Source organism: Cucumis melo, chromosome 6 (genome assembly GCF_025177605.1).
Source record: "Cucumis melo cultivar AY chromosome 6, USDA_Cmelo_AY_1.0, whole genome shotgun sequence".
Taxonomy (NCBI): Eukaryota; Viridiplantae; Streptophyta; class Magnoliopsida; order Cucurbitales; family Cucurbitaceae; genus Cucumis; species Cucumis melo.
Window position 1 is genome coordinate 30830692 of NC_066862.1, and position 20459 is coordinate 30851150.

Consider the following 20459-nt stretch of genomic DNA (forward strand, 5'->3'; position numbering starts at 1 on the left):
GCCAATTTTGGCACCTTAATTTACCCTTCCATTCCACATCATTGGGCCATTTTAATATACATAATTGGATTTTATAAGATTGAATCTCTTTGTCCTTTCAACAAATTCAATAACAAAAAAAAACTGCCATTGCGCCGCACTCAACCAATAGTAATGTTAACATATCTTATTATAATTAAATAATCCACACCCAAATATTAAATTAGGTAAAGTTAAAGTGTTCTTCTAAGAAAGAAAGCTATAAAAACCCTTCGTATAAATATTCTCAATTCATATAATCTTCTTGTGTTTAAGAGAATTAAAATGTCGTATGAAAAAATTACAGCAGCAAATAATGGATCTTTCAGTGATGGTGTTCTTCGTCGTCGAGCTGCAGAATTTCCGCCAAGTCCTTGGGGAGATTATTTTCTTTCCTCTCATTTCAACAATCAGCTGGTATACAACATATTATGTAATATAATATAATTTTCTTTGCTAATTGTTTCCTTTTCCATCATTTCTCGGGTTAAATGTACTTGTGGTTCCAAACTTGGTGGACACCAAACCCTAGAAGATTTTACAAACTCCACATCTCTTCTTCTTCAACCAAACCTCTAACTTCCATAGCCCCTCTCACTTCTCTTAGCTTTCACCTTCTTAAAGAAAATAAAACCAAGAGATCTACAACATCTATTTTGTTTTCTCTTCTAACAAAATCCTTAAATCTTCATCTATCTTTCTAAAAAGCTCTCTACAATACCAAAAATTCAACACACAAGAAAAAATTTAACTTAATTGGAAATGTATGGTATTTGTTTTTTTATTATCTCATGTGCTTCTATTTTATATATAACTTTTCTTATTATACGTATTTGATATATTTATTTTAATAAAATTCTTTATATTTAACATTTTTTATTTAATTTTTTTCTTTTCCCTTCGTATTATCAATTATTATTTCTTTAGTATTTTCTCATTTTTATATATTATTTAATATTATATTTTTCTTCATATTTGTTTATTTTTCTTGTTTTTATTTTTCCACTTTTCTTCTCTTATAATTATTTCTTTACTATCTTATTTCTACATTTTCCTTTTATAACAAATTTATTTGTTTGCTTAATGTCTTGTTTGTCCTTTCTTTAAAATCATTATTTGTTCTTACTTTTTTTTCTTCTAGTCATTTTGTTTTCTATTTTATTTTACTCATGGACTAGTCTATTTTACATTTTTATCCTTGTACATATGATTATTTAAATGTGCTTGTTTTATGGTCTATTTAATATATTCTTGCTAATAGTTGTTTGTTTAATTTTTTCTTAATTAATGTTTTCAATTAATTTTCTTTAAAAAGACATCCAACGACGGAATCTTGAAAATTTGGAAGTCTAATTTTCTAGAATTCTTGAGAAGAGAAAATCAATTCTTTGGAAAAATCCAAGATCGATCTTCAATATATGTTTTTATTGAAATCTCACTATGTTATTTTATATTTGCTTAATTTATTATGATGCTTTTTTAATCTTGTTTTACTTGTCTAATTTTTCTATTAAACCTCATTTTGTGTTCTATTTAAAATTTACAACTCTTTCTATTTAAAAATTTTCAAGGTTTTAAAATCCTTCCGATTTACTATTCTATGTGTTTTAAAATAAAGACTCTTCTTTAATCATTTAGAAGATCGGTCTCTATAATTTTTTATGTTTTTCAAACTTTCAAATTTTAATATATGATTCCATAAGTTTTCGTAATTAATCTTTTCTAATAATTTATACCGTTTTCCTTAAACAAAATCCTACGATGAAATCTAAAAAATTTAGGAGTCTGATTTTCCAGAATTCTTGAGATGAGAGATCACATCTTTAAACTATTTGATCCCAAGAAAGTTTATTTTAATTAATGTTTAAAAAAAACATCTCTTTGTTAAAAAAAACTATTCCTATAACGGATTTTGAGAAATTGTACTAATTTCTCACTTTCTTGGACTGAGAAAATTTTCTTCAATATACTCCAATTGATGGAATGCTCTCCACTTATTTTATGAGATCATTGCTTCAAATATTGGAGTAATAAGAGGTAAAATAAGACATTAGTTTTAAAAGAAATTAAAGAATATTTTCAATTCAATATATGAAATTTGACCACCATTTTCTAGTTGTGAGGTGCTAACACCTTCCCCATACACACAAATTACTCTCAAACTCAACTTTACTTTTCACATGCCACATTTTTTATGATTTACTTAAAAGTTGTATACTCTATTTGGTGTCCAATCATAGTAAAAATATTTGGTGGCGACTTCTATTTTATTTTAAAACCAACTCTTTTAAGGACGTCGACCGCTCCGCATCATCTCACACATGTGACGACATACCATTAGTCGACGTTAAAATGGATGGAGAGGCCATTTAGAAGGATATTTTCTAAACTTGAGGGACTAAAGTATTCGTATTCAAACATGGACCAAATAGACACTAACCCGAAACTTCATTGACCAAAAGTGCATTTTGCCCTTTTTTGTGGCTTTTACATCTAGAGCATATATAAGGTATATCTTTTTCATATGGAATACAATATGATGTAAAATCAGGTTGAAGACAACGTGGTGGAGAAACAACAATTTCAAGAAGTGAAAGAAGAAGTGAGAAGCATGTTTGCAGCTGTTGAAAATTCTTCGGAAAGACTAAGTTTAATTGATTCAATCCAACGTTTAGGTCTTTCTCACCATTTTCAAGAAGAAATTAATGAAGTTGTTCTTGAACACATCGAAAAGTTTAGAAAAGATAACGACAACGATGCCGATGAGAACCTTTACATTATTGCTCTTCAGTTTCGAATGCTTAGACAACAAGGTTACTACGTTTCATGTGGTAAAAGTTCCTCAAACAATTCTTCCGAAGAATTAAATTTTTAGAATAAATTAGCAATCTTCACTTTAATTGGTAAATATAATGTTTAATCTTCACATAGTTATAATCATATGTTTGGTTTCCTTACTCTTTTTTTTTTTCTTATGGTTAATAGGTTTTTAAATTTTAGAAATATTATATGACAGGTCGAAAATTCTACATTATATTGGAAAAATTCGGGAGATTTAAATACTCCTTATAAGATAGATTTACTACTTCTCTTATGACCAATTGGTTATGAGATGGAATCTCATACTATATCAAATAGGACTTACAATAACATATATTCATCAATCCGTTCTTAAATTTTAGAAACTGTCAAATAGATTTTTAAACTTTACAGGATTGTTAGATATTATTAAACGATTGATATCATTAAAACTATTGCAATTCATATCTGCTTAGGTTTTTGTTTATTGGTGTTATAATGCTATCAGAGAATTCAGGGTCATGGACTCATGTATGTTCATAAAGTTCAATCTCTTACAGAGTCATTTTCCTCTTGCAATAAACATTGGTCTTCACCTTTTTAGGTCAAGCATAAATTTTCTAACGTGTACAAGTGAGGACGGTATTATAGTAACAATTACACAACATTTAAAACATAGATCAGATCGATCTATATTGGGTACTTTTTCTTTTCAAGTTTGGAGGAACAGACTGGTATTTTACCTTGTTAACCTTTGTAAACAGAGATATTCAATAAGTTTACAAATGAAAGGGGAGAATTCAAAGAATCAATTGCAAATGATGAAGTTGGTTTATTAAGTTTGTATGAAGCATCCCACTTGAGAACGAAGGGAGAAAATATATTGGATGAAGCATTAGCTTTCACAACTACTCATCTTAAAGCAATGGCCATGGATTCCAACTCTCCATTTTTTGAGGAAGCCAAATATGCATTGAAGTGGCCAATTTATAAAGCTGTGCCAAGGTTTATGGCTAGGCAATATATCTCTCTCTGTCACAAGAATCCATTGAAAACCAATAATGTTTTGCTCACTTTTGCAAAGTTGGACTACAATTCTCTCCAAAAACTTTACCAGAAAGAATTGGGCGAATTTTCAAGGTGAAGCTTTTCTCATTGACATTACTACTCTCTTTTAGGGAAGAAAAGAACAAATTATTTTATATTAGATTCTTCAAAAGAAAATTGTTTTAAATCTACTAGAATATTTACAAATATAGCAAAATTTCGAACTTTATTAGTGATAGACAATTATACATATTAATATCTATCAACATCTACTAGTAATAGTTGATATACTAGTCTATCAGAATGTCTATCCGCATCTACTAATGATATTTTTTCGTATTTCTAAATATATATAGGTGGTGGAAAGAGCACAAGTTGAAGGAGCAATTACCTTTTGCACGAGTTAGAGTGGTGGAGATCTATGTTTGGGCATTAGGAGTTCAATATGAACCAAAATACTGTAATACTAGAAGAATATTAGCCAAAATTATTACTTTTATATCTGTTCTTGATGATATGTATGATGTCTATGCCACACTTGATGAACTTCAACTATTCACCAATGCCATTCAAAGGTTGACTCTTCATATTCCTAGTTTTTTCAATACTTGAAAACTTATATTGAATAATCACATTCCTAGTTCACTGTATAGCTCTAATCTAATATTTTGAACTTTTGAATATATTTCAGGTGGGATGTGAGTTGCATTGAGAAGCTCCCAAATTACATGAAAGGACTTTATGAAACTATACTTGAAGTTTATGAAGAGATTGAAAAAGATATTTGCAAGGACAATAATATTCCATTTGCATTTGATTATGCAAAAGAAGCGGTAAATTCTTCTGTGATGTGATCTGATATACGTTTTTTCTACTCACTTTTGGCCATTTCACTCTTTATTCTATTAAATTGAAAAGCTTTTCTCTAGATGAGGCTTTTGTTTGTTTTTCTTGTGAAAAAAATACGCTATTCTCTTGGAACTTGAGAATGTCTGAGCGTGTTAAAGATCTGTCAACTTAGTTTAGATATCTTAGTGCACTTACTATACTGATCCATTCTCTAGTAACTTTTGTCAAAAAGTTCAAATTTTGAAAATGTTCGGGAAGGTGGATGCTTTATAATATCACAGAAAAATTTATGAATTGAAGTTGAGACATGATAAGGATGCTAAGAGGGTGGAAAACCCTAATTGGAATTCTTCGATGATCCTTTTTGTATCATTTTATTAAAAAGAAAAAAAGAAAGAAAGAGAAACCACGAACTTTTGTTAGCTACTCGCGTTTTCCAATATGTATTTTGTTTTTATAAGATTGTTAAAAGTTTTTCTTTAGTTTCATTGGAATGATCTATTCAAAATTTTCTTTATAATTTCATTTTAATGTTTTGGATACAGTTGAAAAGTCTATGCAAAGCTTACTTTATGGAGGCTAAATGGTTCAATGAAGGTTATATACCAACAGTGGAAGAATATATGAAAGTTGCCAGAATTTCTGCTTCCTACAATGTTTTTGCTTCAATTTCCTTCCTTACTTTAGGAAATGTTGCTTCAAAGGAGTTTTATGAATGGGCTCAAACTGACCCTATTCTTCTTAAAGCAGCTGGTGTAATTGGCAGGCTCCTCAATGACATGGTTTCTCACAAGGTACATTCAAGAACAGAAAAATAGTCTTTCGAAATATATCCATCATAGATCATATATCACTCATAAAAGTCTAGATATCACAAATAGAAGATTTTTCTTTCGTTATAAATATTGTTATATGTACACTTAATTAAGTGCTACTCAAATGCAATATTATTTTATTATTTATATTTTAACACTACTCATTATTTTTTAGTTTGAACAAGAGCGAGGACATGTAGCTTCTGCAGTCGAATGTTACGTGAAAGAATATGAAGTATCAGAAGAAGAAGCCCTAATTGAATTAGAAAAGGAAGTCGGAACAGCATGGAAAGATGTGACAGAAGATTACACAAAATCTTCATTGAAGTTTCCAAATGTGATCCTCGAATGTGTGTTGAATGTTGCAAGACTTTCAGATTTCTTTTATAAGGAAGTAGATGGTTACACATTTGCTGATGGAGAAACCAAACATTTTATTGATTTAATGCTTACTCACCCTGTCCTCGTTTAATTCTAAAAGCATTATTTGTTTGATCCTTTTGTCCCAACATACATTTTCTATCTCTCAATATATATATACTTTCTGAGATTTGTTGGTTGGTATGTGAAGTTAATTAGTTGGTTGGTATGTCTCTTTAACTTGAATTTATTTTGTGATTGTCTAATTAAGTTTTAACAAATTTTGGCTCGTCTGTTTCAAAAATATACTCTACGGCGGTATTTATCCCATGGGTTTAGAATTAGGGGGTTTTACATTTGAAACCAAACCATATTTGAACACAGAGATTAATAAACCAAACCCATGGGTTTGAAATATGTTTTTTTTTTAATTGAATATCATATGTTTTAGAAAAAATTTCATTTCAACCTCTTATCAACTTTAGAACTATTTTAACAACTACAATATAAATCATATTTGTAATTTCACCAAGATAAGGAAGGTAGAAAGTATTCAACTTTATCCGTCTACTACAAATCATTTTATGTTATTACTTAAACATGATTCACTTGTATGTCTCCACATACATGTTTAAGTTACAAAAGATAACATTGAATGTTAGTTTATTATTGGTTTTGTGGGTTAATGCAACTAAATGTCAAATAAAATAAAACACTTTATTTGATTAGATAAATGAAAAGTTCATATAATACAATTACAAACAACAAAATCACGAGATTTAAGGCATCAACCCCAACGCTCCGAACACCACCCTCGGTGACCATTATCGGCTGACCATTACGTGTCATTTATGACCACTAGCAAACTCTGGCCACTAACTCCGACAACCGCTCCAAACCTTGAAAATTTAATAAAAACAAAATTTTCAAAAACTTTTTTTTTCTGAGTTATTCCAAATACGCCTTTGATTTAATCACAATAATATTTTTTAAAATATGCATTTTTATCATTTTTCTATTTTCTTTTCTTCTAGAGTTTTTTTATTAACAGTTATTAATTAGAAAATTTTTTAATTATTTTTTTCTCTTCTTTGTTTAAAAGTAATATTTCTATCATCTTAGGAGATTTTCTTTATTTTGTTAAATTATATTCTTCCTAGGTGAAAATTGATGATCTATATTTTGTGATCTCAAGTGTAATTCAATTCAAATATTAATATAGTAGAAATTCTAAATATATATCACATATACCATGTTTTTTTAGTTATTTAATCACATTTTTCATTTTTTTTATTGGTCAATTTAACTAGAAGACTTGAACTTATTTAGATTGACTTAAGGAAAAAGTGTTTGACGTATCATAGGAAGACAACCATAACTATGGCTAAATGTAACTCTATTTGACTTTCGCTTTTGCATAACCAGTCTTGTTTATGCTTATTTTGAAACCTATTAAACTCTTTTTAAACCTATTAAACCTGTTAGATATTATTGAACGGTTGATATCATTAAAACTATTGCAATTCATATCTGCTTAGGTTTTTGTTTATTGGTGTTATAATGCTATCAAAGAATTCAGGGTCGTGTTCATAAAGTTCAATCTCTTACAAAGTCATCTTCCTCTCGCAATAAACATTGGCCTTCACCTTTTTAGGTCATGCATAAATTTTCTAACGTGTACAAGTGAGGACGGTATTATAGTAACAATTACACAACATTTAAAACATAGATCAGATCGATCTATATTGGGTACTTTTTCTTTTCAAGTTTGGAGGAACAGACTGGTATTTTACCTTGTTAACCTTTGTAAACAGAGATATTCAATAAGTTTACAGATGAAAGGGAAAAATTCAAAGAATCAATTGCAAAGGATGAAGTTGGTTTATTAAGTTTGTATGAAGCATCCCACTTGAGAACGAAGGGAGAAAATATATTAGATGAAGCATTAGCTTTCACAACTACTCATCTTCAAGCAATGGCCATGGATTCCAACTGTCCATTCTCTGAGGAAGCCAAATATGCATTGAAGTGGCCAATTTATAAAGCTGTGCCAAGGTTTATGGCTAGGCAAAATACTTCTCTCCATCACAACAATCCATTGAAGACAAATAATGTTTTGCTCACTTTTGCAAAGTTGGACTACAATTCTCTCCAAAAACTTTACCACAAAGAATTGGGTGAATTTTCAAGATGAATCTTTTCTCATTGACATACTACTCTCTTTCTTTCAGGGAAAAAAGAACAAATTGTTTTATATTAGATTCTTCGAAAGAAAATTATTTTAAATCTCTTATAATATTTACAAATATAGCAAAATTTCGAACTTTATTAGTGATAGACAATTACAGATATTAATGTCTATCAACATATACTAGTAATAGTTGATACTAATCTATCAGTGTCTATCCGCATCTACTAATGATATTTTGCCGTAGTTCTAAATGTATATAGGTGGTGGAAAGATCACAAGTTGAAGGAGCTATTACCTTTTGCACGAATTAGAGTGGTGGAGATCTATGTTTGGGCATCGGGAGTTCGATATGAACCAAAATACTGTAATACTAGAAGAACATTAGCCAAAATTATTACTTTTATATCTGTTATTGATGATATGTATGATGTCTATGCCACACTTGATGAACTTCAACTATTCACCGATGCCATTCAAAGGTTCATCTTCATATTCAAGACTTGAAAACTTATATTGAATAATCACATTCCTAGTTCACTATAGCTCCAATTTAATATTTTGAACTTTTGAATATATTTCAGGTGGGATGTGAGTTGCATTGAGAAGCTCCCAAATTACATGAAAGGACTTTATGAAACTATAATTGAAGTTTATGAAGAGATTGAACAAGATATTTGCAAGGATAATAATACTCCATTTGCATTTGATTATGCAAAAGAAGCGGTAAATTCTTTTGTGATGTGATCTTATATACGTTTTTTTTACTCACTTTTGGTCATTTTACTATTTATTCTATTAAATTGGAACTTGAGAATGTCCAAGGGTGTTAAAGATGTGTCTAAATTAGTTTAGATATCTTAGTGCACCTACCACAGTGATCCCTTCTCTAGTATTTTTTTTTTTGTCAAAAAGTCTAAATTTTGAAAATGTTAGGGGAGGTACAGAAAGCTTTATAACATAACACAAAAGAATTCAGAAATTGTAGTTGAGATAGGATGAGGATGCTAGTTGATGGAAAACTCTAATTGGGATTATCTTATGATCCTTTTTGTATCATTTTGTTAAAAAGAAAAACAAAGAATGAAAGAAAGAGAAATCACGAACTTTTGTTAGCTACTCATTTTCCGATATGTATTTTGTTTTTATAATATTGTTAAAAGTTTTTCTATAGTTTCATTGGAATGATCTATTGTCGACATACCACGTTCAAAATTTGGTAAAGAATCATCTCATTTGATTTTGAGGTTTTGGATACAGTTGAAAAGTCTATGCAAAGCTTACTTAATGGAGGCTACATGGTTCAATCAAGGTTATATACCAACAATGGAGGAATACATGAAAGTTTCCATCACTTCTGCAGCCTACTATGTTATTACTTCAATTTCCTTCCTTACTTTAGGAAATAATGTTGCTTCAAAACAGGTCTATGAATGGGCTCAAACTGACCCTATTCTTCTTAGATCAACTGGTGTAATTGGCAGGATCCTCAATGACATGGCTTCTCACAAGGTACATTAAAGAACAGAAAAATAGTCTTTATATCCATCATAGATCATATATCACCTAAAAGTCTAGATATCTGGCAGAGAAGATTTTTCTTTCTTTATAAATATTGTTATATGTACACTTAATTAAGTTACTCAAATGCAATATTATTTAATTATTTATATGTTAACACTATTCGTTATTTCTAAGTTTGAACAAGAGCGAGGACATGTGGCTTCTGCAGTCGAATGTTACATGAAAGAATATGGAGTATCAGAAGAAGAAGCCATAATTGAATTAGAAAAGGAAGTTGGAACAGCATGGAAAGATGTGACAGAAGATTACACAAAATCTTCATTGAAGTTTCCAAATGTGATCCTCGAATGTGTGTTGAACGTTGCAAGACTTTCAGATTTCTTTTATAAGGAAGTAGATGGTTACACATTTGCTGATGCAGAAATCAAACATTTTATTGACTTGATGCTTACTCACCCTGTCCCAATTTGATCAATTCTAAAGCATTGTTGTTTGATCCTTTTGTCCCGACATACATTTTTCTATCTCTCAGTATATGTTGGTTGTGTTGGTATGTGAAGTACTTAATAAAGTTACTTGGTATGAAACTCATTTTAATTTCTTTTCGATTATTGATTGCTTTTGTTTTCTTTTCCTTTTTCGTCTATTCCCTTTCTTTTCTTTTTTTTTTTTCTTTCTTCATGATCTTAATTTTCACATACATGTTTGTTTTATTATTTTTTTTTCTCTGTTTAGAAATTAATTCATTCTAACAATTTGCACCTCAATTTTACTTTTAAGTTATGCTATAGAAAATCATTTTGACCTCGTAAGTCATTATCAAACCTTAATTTAGGTTTGTAATTAACTTATTTCGCAGTTTTAGCATAAAAATTTTCAAGTTACCTCACCATTTTTATTGTGAAGAGCTCGTACCTTAACAATAGAGACCAATATATAAGACAATAATAAGATTTAAACTTGAAAGAATGTTAATTAGTTTTCTTCCTTTTATAGTATGCATGTGCTTAATGAACTAATGTTTTCAAATAGAACTGTACTCCAAGAACTAGATTTTTTTCAAATAAATTGACTATATAATATGGTTTTTATAATGATATGCAAGAGACATTGGACCCTAAAATCACTTTTAGTTATTAAAACAGGATAGAAGAATAAATTGGCATACTTTCTTTTCTTTTCTTTTCTCAACAGAGAAATACTAATTTAAGTGATTTCAAATCATTCTTGTCCCAAACACGAACACAAATTTGAAATCATTTCATACTTTTAAAATCCTGAAATTTTAAAATCATTTCTATTTAAATCATAACAAATTATTTTTTCGATTGGAATCTCCATCTAAACTGGTGCATTCTTTGCAAGAAACACTTTGGAGACATGGAACACATCTTCATATCTTGTGCTGTCACTCGAGAATTATGGGACAAGGTTGAGAATATGATCAATTGGCACAATAACAATCACAACTTAGCTTCTCTATGCAGGGAAATATATATGCTTCATCAAACAAAATAACATTTCTATTACTATTAACACTATCTTTGTGACCTTTTGGTCCATTCGGATGGAGAGGAATAACAAAATCTTGAAGAACAAGGAAAGAACTATTGTTGAGATTTGGGAAGATGCTCAAGCTCTCGTTGGTTTTTAGATTAGCAGATCTACACTCTTTACAAACTAATTCTTGTGATCTTTTCTTTTGGCTTATCTGTAGTCCTATTGTTACCTTCCTTGCTTCATGTATTGTTTTTCTATAATACTAATAAAGCGAGAATGATGAGGGTGTTATGAGAGAGTCTACCTAACGGAGATGTCAAAACATACATTTTTAGTCTCTCAAATTCTTTAAAATATATTTAAAAAAGGTTTTACAAATATGCTTTGTTTGATTTTTTAAAAATAATTATATGATATTTAAATTTTGAAAATAATATAGTTTTAAAGAGAATATAACTTTTAGAAACTATTTTTCTAATTTCACATGTCATGTAAATATTTAAAATAAAAGTATAAAGCTATTTAAGAGACCTTTTAAACTTATTTATAAGAACTCTCAAAGATTAAAAAGGTATATTTTGAAAACTCGAAGACTAAATAAGTCTATTCTTTTAAACTTAAAGACTAAAAAAGTAAATTATTAAAACGAGAAGACCACCTTACATACTTTTCAAAACTTAAGGATTAGAAAAAGTAAATTTCCCATTTTTATAAATAAAAGACACGAATTTAATTAAGATTAATTACTAAATACATGGTATTTCAACTAAATTGGCACATTTATTAAACCCTAATCATTATTTCTCAAACTATTCCTTTCGATTCGTCTCACTTCTTAACCAAAATACATAATTACATCCACATCTCATTTCATAACTCTTCAAATTATAGTAGAGATTTTCTAGTATACCTATTGATCCAAATTTCGTATCCTTTTCAAAAAAAATGTTATATTTGAGAGTTTAGAGATCAAATACATGTAGACATCTGATCTTAAGGACCAAAAATGCATGTTGTCCAAAATAAAATAAATTAAGAAATATTAAACATAGAAATATAAACCATAGATAAAAAAAAAAAAGTAATAAAAGAAGGATACAAAATCAACTTATAGGATAAAAATTGTTTCAAACATCTATTCCCATCAACGAACCAACTAAAATTTTAAGAAATAAAAGAAATGAAACCAAACATATCTTCCGAAAGTTTTCTAATTTTGTTTAAATTTAAGAAAAATTCTTTAAAATTTAAGAAAAAAAACGAAAATAGTTATCAAAGATAATGTGTTCCTTACAAAATAAAAAATAGAAATAGAAAACAAAAAAACGTTATCAAACGAGCGGTAAACTTTTAGTTCGTAAAAAGGAAAAATCAAAATAGAAGAGAGATAGAATGTAGTCGGCCAAAGATTTGTGCATGTGTATGAATACGTACCATTATCATATTTGGATTTGAAGGAAATAAGAGAGATTGTGAGGATGAAAATAAATGGTTGGCAATGTCGGCCATATTTGGAGTTATTATTATTATTATTACTTTCTCAAAAAGTAGTTTTGGTCAAATCTCAACTTTTTGTAACTTCATAAAAGTCCTAAAAGAAATTGCGGCTGCTTACCTTTCTCTATCTATCATCAAAATCATTCACCAACCCCACGATAAAACCACCAACATCCTTTTCCATTTGATTTCTTTGCCTTCGTTCCATAACCATCTTGTTTTTCTATTTTAAAATTTCTATTTTTTATACCACTTCATGGATTCTTTGTCGAATTTGATTCAAGATTTCGGTATTTTCATGGCCGACTCTCGTTATTTCATTTCGTTTTTGAAACTTTCCGTAGCTCATGCATTGACAGAGAAAGCTCTCTCATAATTCTATATTTTTTTTCTTCGTACGACCCCACACTCGTTTCCCTTTTTAATCACTCTATTTTTCCAAAGTGGAATCATGAACCTACTATGGTCCCTAGTTATTCATCTTCGTTGGTGACAACTCAACTCGTCAACTTATAATTAACGACTCGTTTTTTCTATTATTTTCAAATGTCATAAATAATTACAAGTAAATGTATTAATTAATATTATTATGTCAATTACCGAGGATTTAAAAAGTCAAGTCTATATTTAGTATGTTGGTGGGTTTGTTTATCCTAGATATTACATATTAAAAAAAATATAACTATTATATATATAAACCCTAACTTTTTAATTTTCCTTCTTATACCTTAAATATTAATTAATTTTGACTAATCATTATGTTATAAAGATGCATGCAAATTAAATTACTTCATCCTCTAACTTGCATTGTTTTGTTGGAAGTAATAGTGGTTGAAAAATTGAATAATATTGATACGTGAATTTGCTTAAAAAAAATTATTTTTCTCAATAAAATTATGGATAACCAATAGTTACAAATATAGCTATTAGATTTAAAGTATTAACGTGTATAGCAGTATTTTAAGAACAAGATTATAAATATAGCAAAATCTACTAAAGTTTAACAATAATAACTAGAAATCTTTCACTAATAAATCTATGTTACAGATATTGGTCTATCATTGATAGAAGTCTATTGATTTTACTATATTTGTGTTGTCATTCAATTCTCGATTATTATCTTTAAAATTGTTATTCCTTGTAATCGGCTTGTAATCGGCTAACGTGTAAACATAACCGTATTAAATTTGTAATTTATGCTTTCAAATACTTACAAATCACAATCTTGAAATGCAAATTATAGATTTTGAGTTTCTATGCCATTTTCTTTTTCTTTTCTCATACAAATATAAATAATATAGAAACTACAACTTTCTAAAGTCCAAACTTTTTGTCAAAACTTTCATTTTAATTAATAGCTCAATTTAATCAGCTAAAGTGTCAAAGCCTTTTTAAACATTTGTTCAAGGTTTGAATATTCATTCTTTGTAAAAGTTTGATCACTACACTTTGATTTGCTACTTTAACAATGTTTTAACTTTTAAATTAAAAATAAATAAATTTAGCAAATTTTAGAAAAAGAATAGTCAAACTCAAACATACCTAAATTAATTCATAAGCAAAGGATTTTCTATTAACAATATGTCGTCCAATAAATATATTATTCTCAAGAACAAAAAGTCAAATATATTCTTTGATATATACTTCATGAAATCAAAGGTCATAAACATTATCACTTTTTAAGTTGAACATTTCCTATTGAGTCAATTAGTTGTGGTTTTACCTTAAATAATTACACCCTTCTAATTTTCTTGGAATGATTGGATTTAATAAAGGGATGATTTTAATATTTAAGATATTTATAAATTGGAAACAAAATTTATAAATAGGTGTTTTAAATATAATATTTTTATACAAATCTATTAAACAATGTCATTAATTCTACAATACCTTTTTAGTTGTAGTTAAATGTTTTCTTTTCTTTTTTTGAAAAAATATACGATTGAATCACTAGGTGCACCCGAACATCTCTACTAAGTGGACACCCTCATCATTATGTTTTATTGATGATAAAGAATTTCAATACGAAAAGCAAGGAATCAAATCAAAATTACTTGAATTAAACTCGTACAAGAAAGGGCATAAATGATATTATACAAAAGTGTGAAATTTTAAAAGTTGTAGAGTAAGGATTATAGATGACAAAGAATGTGGATCTACTAGTTTAGTATCCAGTGAGGGTTTGAATGTCTTCCCAAAGCTCAGTTATAGACTTTTCATGGTGTTTTTTTTTTGAAGATTCTGCTATTCTTCTGTCGAGCTAGATAGACCAAATGTTAGACACAAGTGGATTAAATTATATGATCATAAAAAACCTTTTTGTGTATATTTGTACATATATGATTCTACCCATCAATTTAAATACACTTATGGCAATATGGCATACTATTAAATAATTCATGGCAAAGTCAAAGGTTGTAGGACCAAATTAAAAGTCAGAGGACCACAACTAATCAATGTCATTGTCTTCCCCTATAAAAAATTTCAAGTTAAATTATATATACTAAATTATCTCAAATTTTAGAAGGTTTCTAGTTATGCTCCCTACATTTGGAAAATTTTTATTCTTATACCTCACATTTTGGTTTAAATCATATTTTAGTTACTACACTTTGTATGTTGTTCTATTTTGGTTCCTAAACTTTAAAACACGTTTGCTTTTGTCCCTAAAGTTTTAAAAAGTGCATATTTTAGTCCTTGTCATAGAATTTCGTTAACCCTCTAGTAGAACGATAAGATGGCTTCTATATTGAAAAACTAGGCTGTCAAATAAGATAGTGATCACTTTGTAATCCATCATCATGTAATCCCTAATTAATTAGCTTGAATTATTTGTATTGTGTTTTTTTAAGGTAATATTTGATGTGTGGTGTTAGTGTATTTTGATTTGAATTTTTAGCATCGGGAAAGACAAGAATGGGGAGTTTGGGCCTAAGTACCAAACAAACCTGCTTTGCCTTGGCCAATAATGTGGTCGAGGTCGACCCTCTCCATTTGATTAACAGTGCATGTTAAATAAATGCATGTCCAAACCCATTTAACTCGAAAACTAATCTAAAATATATGATTTGAAAACCCATTAATGACTTCAAAAAAAAGAAGTAAATGTATTTGCATCCCTAAACTCTCGTCACTACCAAAAAGTCACGTCTTTTCCTAAATTATAGATTAGCCGTTGTTACATGAAGTGTTCACTTTCTTCGACTTCAAAATAAATTGAGTTATGATAAGCTAAGGTTGATAATTGTTTTAAGTTATTGAGATTATGCAACATGCATGGTTGTAAAATATAGGGATATACTTGGGGGAGGGCTGAACTTCATAATTATAAAATAAACTTTAGTTTACTTTTGGGACATAATGATATGCTACTACTCATTATCATTCTTCACCTTGCTTGGAAAGAAAAATACTTGTGCATCTCTAGAAATAGTTTGTGTTTGTCTTTCTCTCTATTTTCAATATATATTCTCTCACAATCTCAACCAAAAAAGAATGAAATTTGAATTCCTAAACAAATCCCAAATTATAATTTCTTTATAGTTAAATCAGTTAAAAGGTATATTAATTCTCGATCAAACTATCATAAGTTAAATTCATTATTGTTAAATGTTTATTGAACTAAAATAGTGCTAAAATGATCCAAACCTAATTATAATTTTCAAGAAAAAGAAAATCCTTGAAATTAAGTAACAAAATGCTCAAACTTGAACCGAAAAGAATTTTAATATAGAGATCTCTTTTAAAATGGAAAATATATGGGTCAGTAAGTGATTTCAGACATCCTTATTAGATGGACACTCCCTTAGTACTATCATCATTCTCCAACAAATAATATCGAGATGGTTGATGGCTTGAATCCTTTTTATAAGAAAGCATAATATATCTCCGTACTTCAACCTAATTACTTGTTTGTTTCTCGATATTTACTTCATTTTCTTCGACTATTTGTAATTTTTCCTTAACACAAAATAATGGTATCAAATAAAATTCTCCTAACCACAAAAATGGTAATGATAATTAGTAAATAAAAAAAACAAAATTTTGGTTGTTATAATTAGATTAAAAAATGTGTGATTTAAATCTTTTAAATATTTGGTTTGCTTTATTTTTTATATTCAAAATTAATGTATGATTATGACATATTATGTTATATAATATTTTTGAAAAATGAAGCCTTACTTTTACACGTTATTGACCCCAAAATAAAGAAAATCTCAATCTCTTTGTCCCCTAAAGACATAGAAAAGAGCAAAATTTCTAAGCTTCATGTAACGACCCAACTCCTTATACTGAATCGAAGTCATTACTAAATATAGAACAAGTGGTTTAAGTCATGAAATTTATTAAAGACGCATAAGGTTTAAGAAATTTTATTTATGAAAATTTAAACAAGGTAGTTATGCAAAAAAGTGTAATGCATTTTAAAGTCCTACTCGGGCCCTGTCTACATAAAAAGATGCTAAGTAATGAAAAGTACTCAAACTCAAATACGAAAGTCTAAAATAAGGATAAGCGGAAGCAGTAGTCCCTATGGCCCTCCACGGTCACTTCGGGTCGCTCGCCAGCTTGCCCTTGCCCTTGCCTCGTCCTCTACCTGAAAACATAAAATAAAGAGAGTGAGTATAAAATACTCAGTAAGGGACCCACTACTAGTCCCACTAGGTGCCTGTTAACTTCCTGTCAGAGTCCTGTAACTGGTACCCAATCTCTGGCACGTTCCCGAACACGTGCAACATGCGCTCCCGTAGGAACGTATCTCTGGTCTTCGGAGCCCCGGGGGACACCTAGGACAGTCGGGATGCGAGGACCCCGTCAAGTCACTCGAGTCATGTCTATATCCATGCTAGACTGGCGTCCCGTCGGACCACACAGTCCTCAATAGGTGGTGATCCCGAAGGACACCCATGCAGGTACGACTCTAACAGGTTAAGCTAACAGGTACCCTAATTGCAGTATACATACACATGGCATCAGCATATAACATATCACATAAATCATCTCTGCCCTCTCCGTCTCGACATTCGTCGTATAGCTATAACAGCTCTCGCCACACATAACAGGCTATAGTATAACCATACCGTCATTTACATCATACTAACATTGATTTCAGGCATCGTACCGTCTAATCCTCAACATGCAAAATTGGAGTATACATCATCTCATATTTCTAAGCATGGAGCTAGTAGTAGAATCTCTTACCTGGAGATTTACTTGTCGAGTCCTGACCGCGAGGCAGTACGCTTTCCAAGCGACGAGGTCCTAACTGTTTAATATGCCAAAATTCGTAATTAGGTCGCCAACGACTAACGGTTCAAGACTCATTTGAAATAACTTACCCTAGAAGGAGGTTGCAGTGCTCGAGCCCCTACTGAAGAAATCCCGCGCTGCCGCAATTACTTGGTCCAAGACGTCCCTTAAGGAAAATAACTTAATTTAGTCCCAAATTAATTTAATTAACGTCCGAAGCATGGAGTCTTACTGGAAAATGCCACAATAATTAATTAAATTACCAAAATTTAGGTGGATGGAGCCAAATTAGTCTTGGCGGCTCGGCTGGAAGAGGACAGGGATCGGCTCGGCTTGGCGCAGGCGCGGCTCGGCTCGGTACAGGAATTTACGCGTGCGGCTCGACTTCGCAGAAGCGCGCGGCGCGGCTTCACACGCGGACGCGGCTCACACGCGGATGCACGCGGGTGCGGGTCGGGTTCCGGAAGATGGCGCGCGCCGGTTCGGGTCGCGGAGCGGGTTTTCGGACGGATCTTTACGCGCGGGGCGTCGGCTTCCGGATTTCGGGTGGCGCGGCGGCTGCTGGTGGTCCGGCTACCGCAGCTTCGCTCGGCGACGGCTGCAGACGAGCGTTTCGGCTGCGCTGCGTCGAATCGAAGCGGCGCGACTCGGCTGGCTGTCGGGTTGGCTGCGGACGCGCGAAGGTGGCTTCGACTCGGCTTCGGGCGTGCGAGAGACGGCTGCTCCGACGGACGCTCGGCTGCTGGATCGGCTTGGACGATTCTTCCGACGCGGCTGGAAGCTCGGCGACGGCTCAGTTTCGACTGTAGGCTCGGCTGCGCTGCTGAACAGAGAGGGGAGATGCTTGGCGGCTCGGGTTCGCGGCGGCGGCGTGCGGCGGCTAGGGTTTCAAATAAAAAATTTCCTTTTTTTTCTTTTTTTTTTCTTTTCCCCTCTTTCTTTCTTTGATTTTTTTTTTCTCTTCCTCTTTACGCACGAGTCCGAAGGCCTTTTTTTTTTTATAAGAGAAGGGACTCTTTTCTTTTCCTTTTAAAAGCCCAAAACAACCCCTCCTCTCTCTCCCCAAATCTCACCAAAAATAACCAACTTTAATTTAATAAGGTTTCCCTAATTATTTCCAATAAAAAAATAATAAAATAATAAAATAAAAGTAATACTTATTATCCTGAACAAATAAGGATTCCCAACCTTAATTACTCGAGAAAATCAAAATGGTAAGGTTCTTCCAATAAATTTAAAAATTCCCATAACCACACTTAATATTGATGACAATGGCCAAAACAAAAAGAAATATCGAATTTGTTGGGCATTACAATCTTCCCTCCTAACAAAAACTTTCGTCCTTGAAAGTTCTAATCCTCGAACAGCTCGGGGTACTGGGCTCTCATGTCCTCTTCTTTCTCCCACGTGGCCTCTTCCACTCCATGGTTCTGCCAAAGGATTTTGACCAGTGGAATTTCTCGACTGCGAAGCTTCTTGACCTCCCTCGCCAGGACCTCGACAGGCTGCTCCTCGTAGCTCAAGTTCTCGCTAATCTGTAGTGGCTCGAAGTCCACCACATGTGTTGGGTCTGCGACATATTTCCTCAGCATGGAGATATGGAATACGTCATGCACTGCCGCAAAGGATGGGGGTAGCGCCAAGCGATAAGCCACGGGGCCAATCCGCTCCAGTATCTCGAACGGCCCTATGAAGCGTGGACTCAGCTTCTCCTTCTTCGCGAACCTCAGAACACCCTTCATGGGTGCTACCTTCAGAAAGACCATATCTCCCACTTCAAACTCGAGGTCCTTACGTCGTACATCAGCATAACTCTTCTGTCTGCTCTGTGCTGTCAGCATACGAGCTCGGATCTTCTGTATGGCTGCGTTGGTAGTCTGCACTAACTCGGGGCCTAGCATCCTCTGCTCTCCAACCTTGCCCCAGCAGACAGGGGATCTACAGCACTTGCCATACAGAGCCTCGAACGGTGCCATACCGATAGTAGCCTGGTAGCTGTTGTTATAGGCAAACTCCATCAGATGCAGATGGGAGTCCCAACTTCCTGAAAACTCTAGTACGCAGGCTCGCAGCATGTCTTTCAAAATCTGGTTCAACCTCTCTGTCTGGCCATCGGTCTGAGGGTGGAATGCTGTGCTGAAGTCCAACCTCGTACCTAAAGCAAGTTGAAGTCCTTTCCAGAACTTCGATGTGAAGCGAGCGTCTCTGTCTGAAATGATGGATACGGGTACTCCATGTAGTCTCACAATCTCTGTCATATATAACTGCCCCCACTTACTGGCAGTGTAAGTGGATTTCCCTGGCACGAAATGGGCCGACTTCGTGAGTCTGTCGACCACAACCCAGATCACCGTGTAGCCCTTTAGGGTCTTGGGCAGTCCCGTAATAAAGTCCATCGACACACTCTCCCACTTCCACCCTGGCACACTCAAGGGTTGCAACAACCCTGCTGGATGCTGCCTAGGTGCCTTCACCTGCTGGCACACCAAACACCTACTGACAAAGTCTGCCACTTCCCTCTTCATGCCCCTCCACCAATAGACACTCCTTAAGTCCTGGTACATCTTCGTACTCCCAGGGTGCATGGTAAACGGAGAACTGTGAGCCTCAGT

General features: G+C 32.2%; 2 protein-coding genes across 2 annotated transcripts; both read left to right on the top strand.

The window, feature by feature from the left end:
* Positions 1–303: 303 nt before the first annotated feature.
* Positions 304–6078, top strand: LOC103491132 ((-)-germacrene D synthase-like). Its single transcript, XM_017045096.2, has 7 exons — positions 304–435; positions 2570–2849; positions 3582–3957; positions 4221–4439; positions 4556–4697; positions 5259–5507; positions 5704–6078. Exons 1-7 carry the CDS (start codon positions 304–306, stop codon positions 5998–6000), a joined length of 1695 nt encoding a protein of 564 aa, XP_016900585.1. The 3' UTR covers positions 6001–6078.
* Positions 6079–6291: 213 nt separating this feature from the next.
* LOC107990967 (sesquiterpene synthase 2-like) lies at positions 6292–10071 on the top strand. The gene is made up of 6 exons (XM_017045103.1): positions 6292–6295; positions 7703–8065; positions 8324–8558; positions 8661–8802; positions 9337–9588; positions 9775–10071. Exons 1-6 carry the CDS (start codon positions 6292–6294, stop codon positions 10069–10071), a joined length of 1293 nt encoding a protein of 430 aa, XP_016900592.1.
* The last annotated feature ends 10388 nt before the right edge of the window (positions 10072–20459 follow it).

Excerpts from the sequence above, each read along its gene's own strand:
- LOC107990967 (XM_017045103.1), top strand. Across the intron at positions 8,066-8,323 it reads ACTTTACCACAAAGAATTGG|TTCTAAATGTATATAGGTGG; the intron begins GTGAATTTTCAA and ends ATTTTGCCGTAG. Across the intron at positions 8,803-9,336 it reads TTGATTATGCAAAAGAAGCG|TTGAAAAGTCTATGCAAAGC; the intron begins GTAAATTCTTTT and ends TTTTGGATACAG.
- LOC103491132 (XM_017045096.2), top strand. The coding sequence starts at position 304 with ATGTCGTATGAAAAAATTACAGCAGCAAATAATGGATCTTTCAGTGAT. Across the intron at positions 436-2,569 it reads CTCATTTCAACAATCAGCTG|GTTGAAGACAACGTGGTGGA; the intron begins GTATACAACATA and ends ATGTAAAATCAG. Across the intron at positions 4,698-5,258 it reads TTGATTATGCAAAAGAAGCG|TTGAAAAGTCTATGCAAAGC; the intron begins GTAAATTCTTCT and ends TTTTGGATACAG.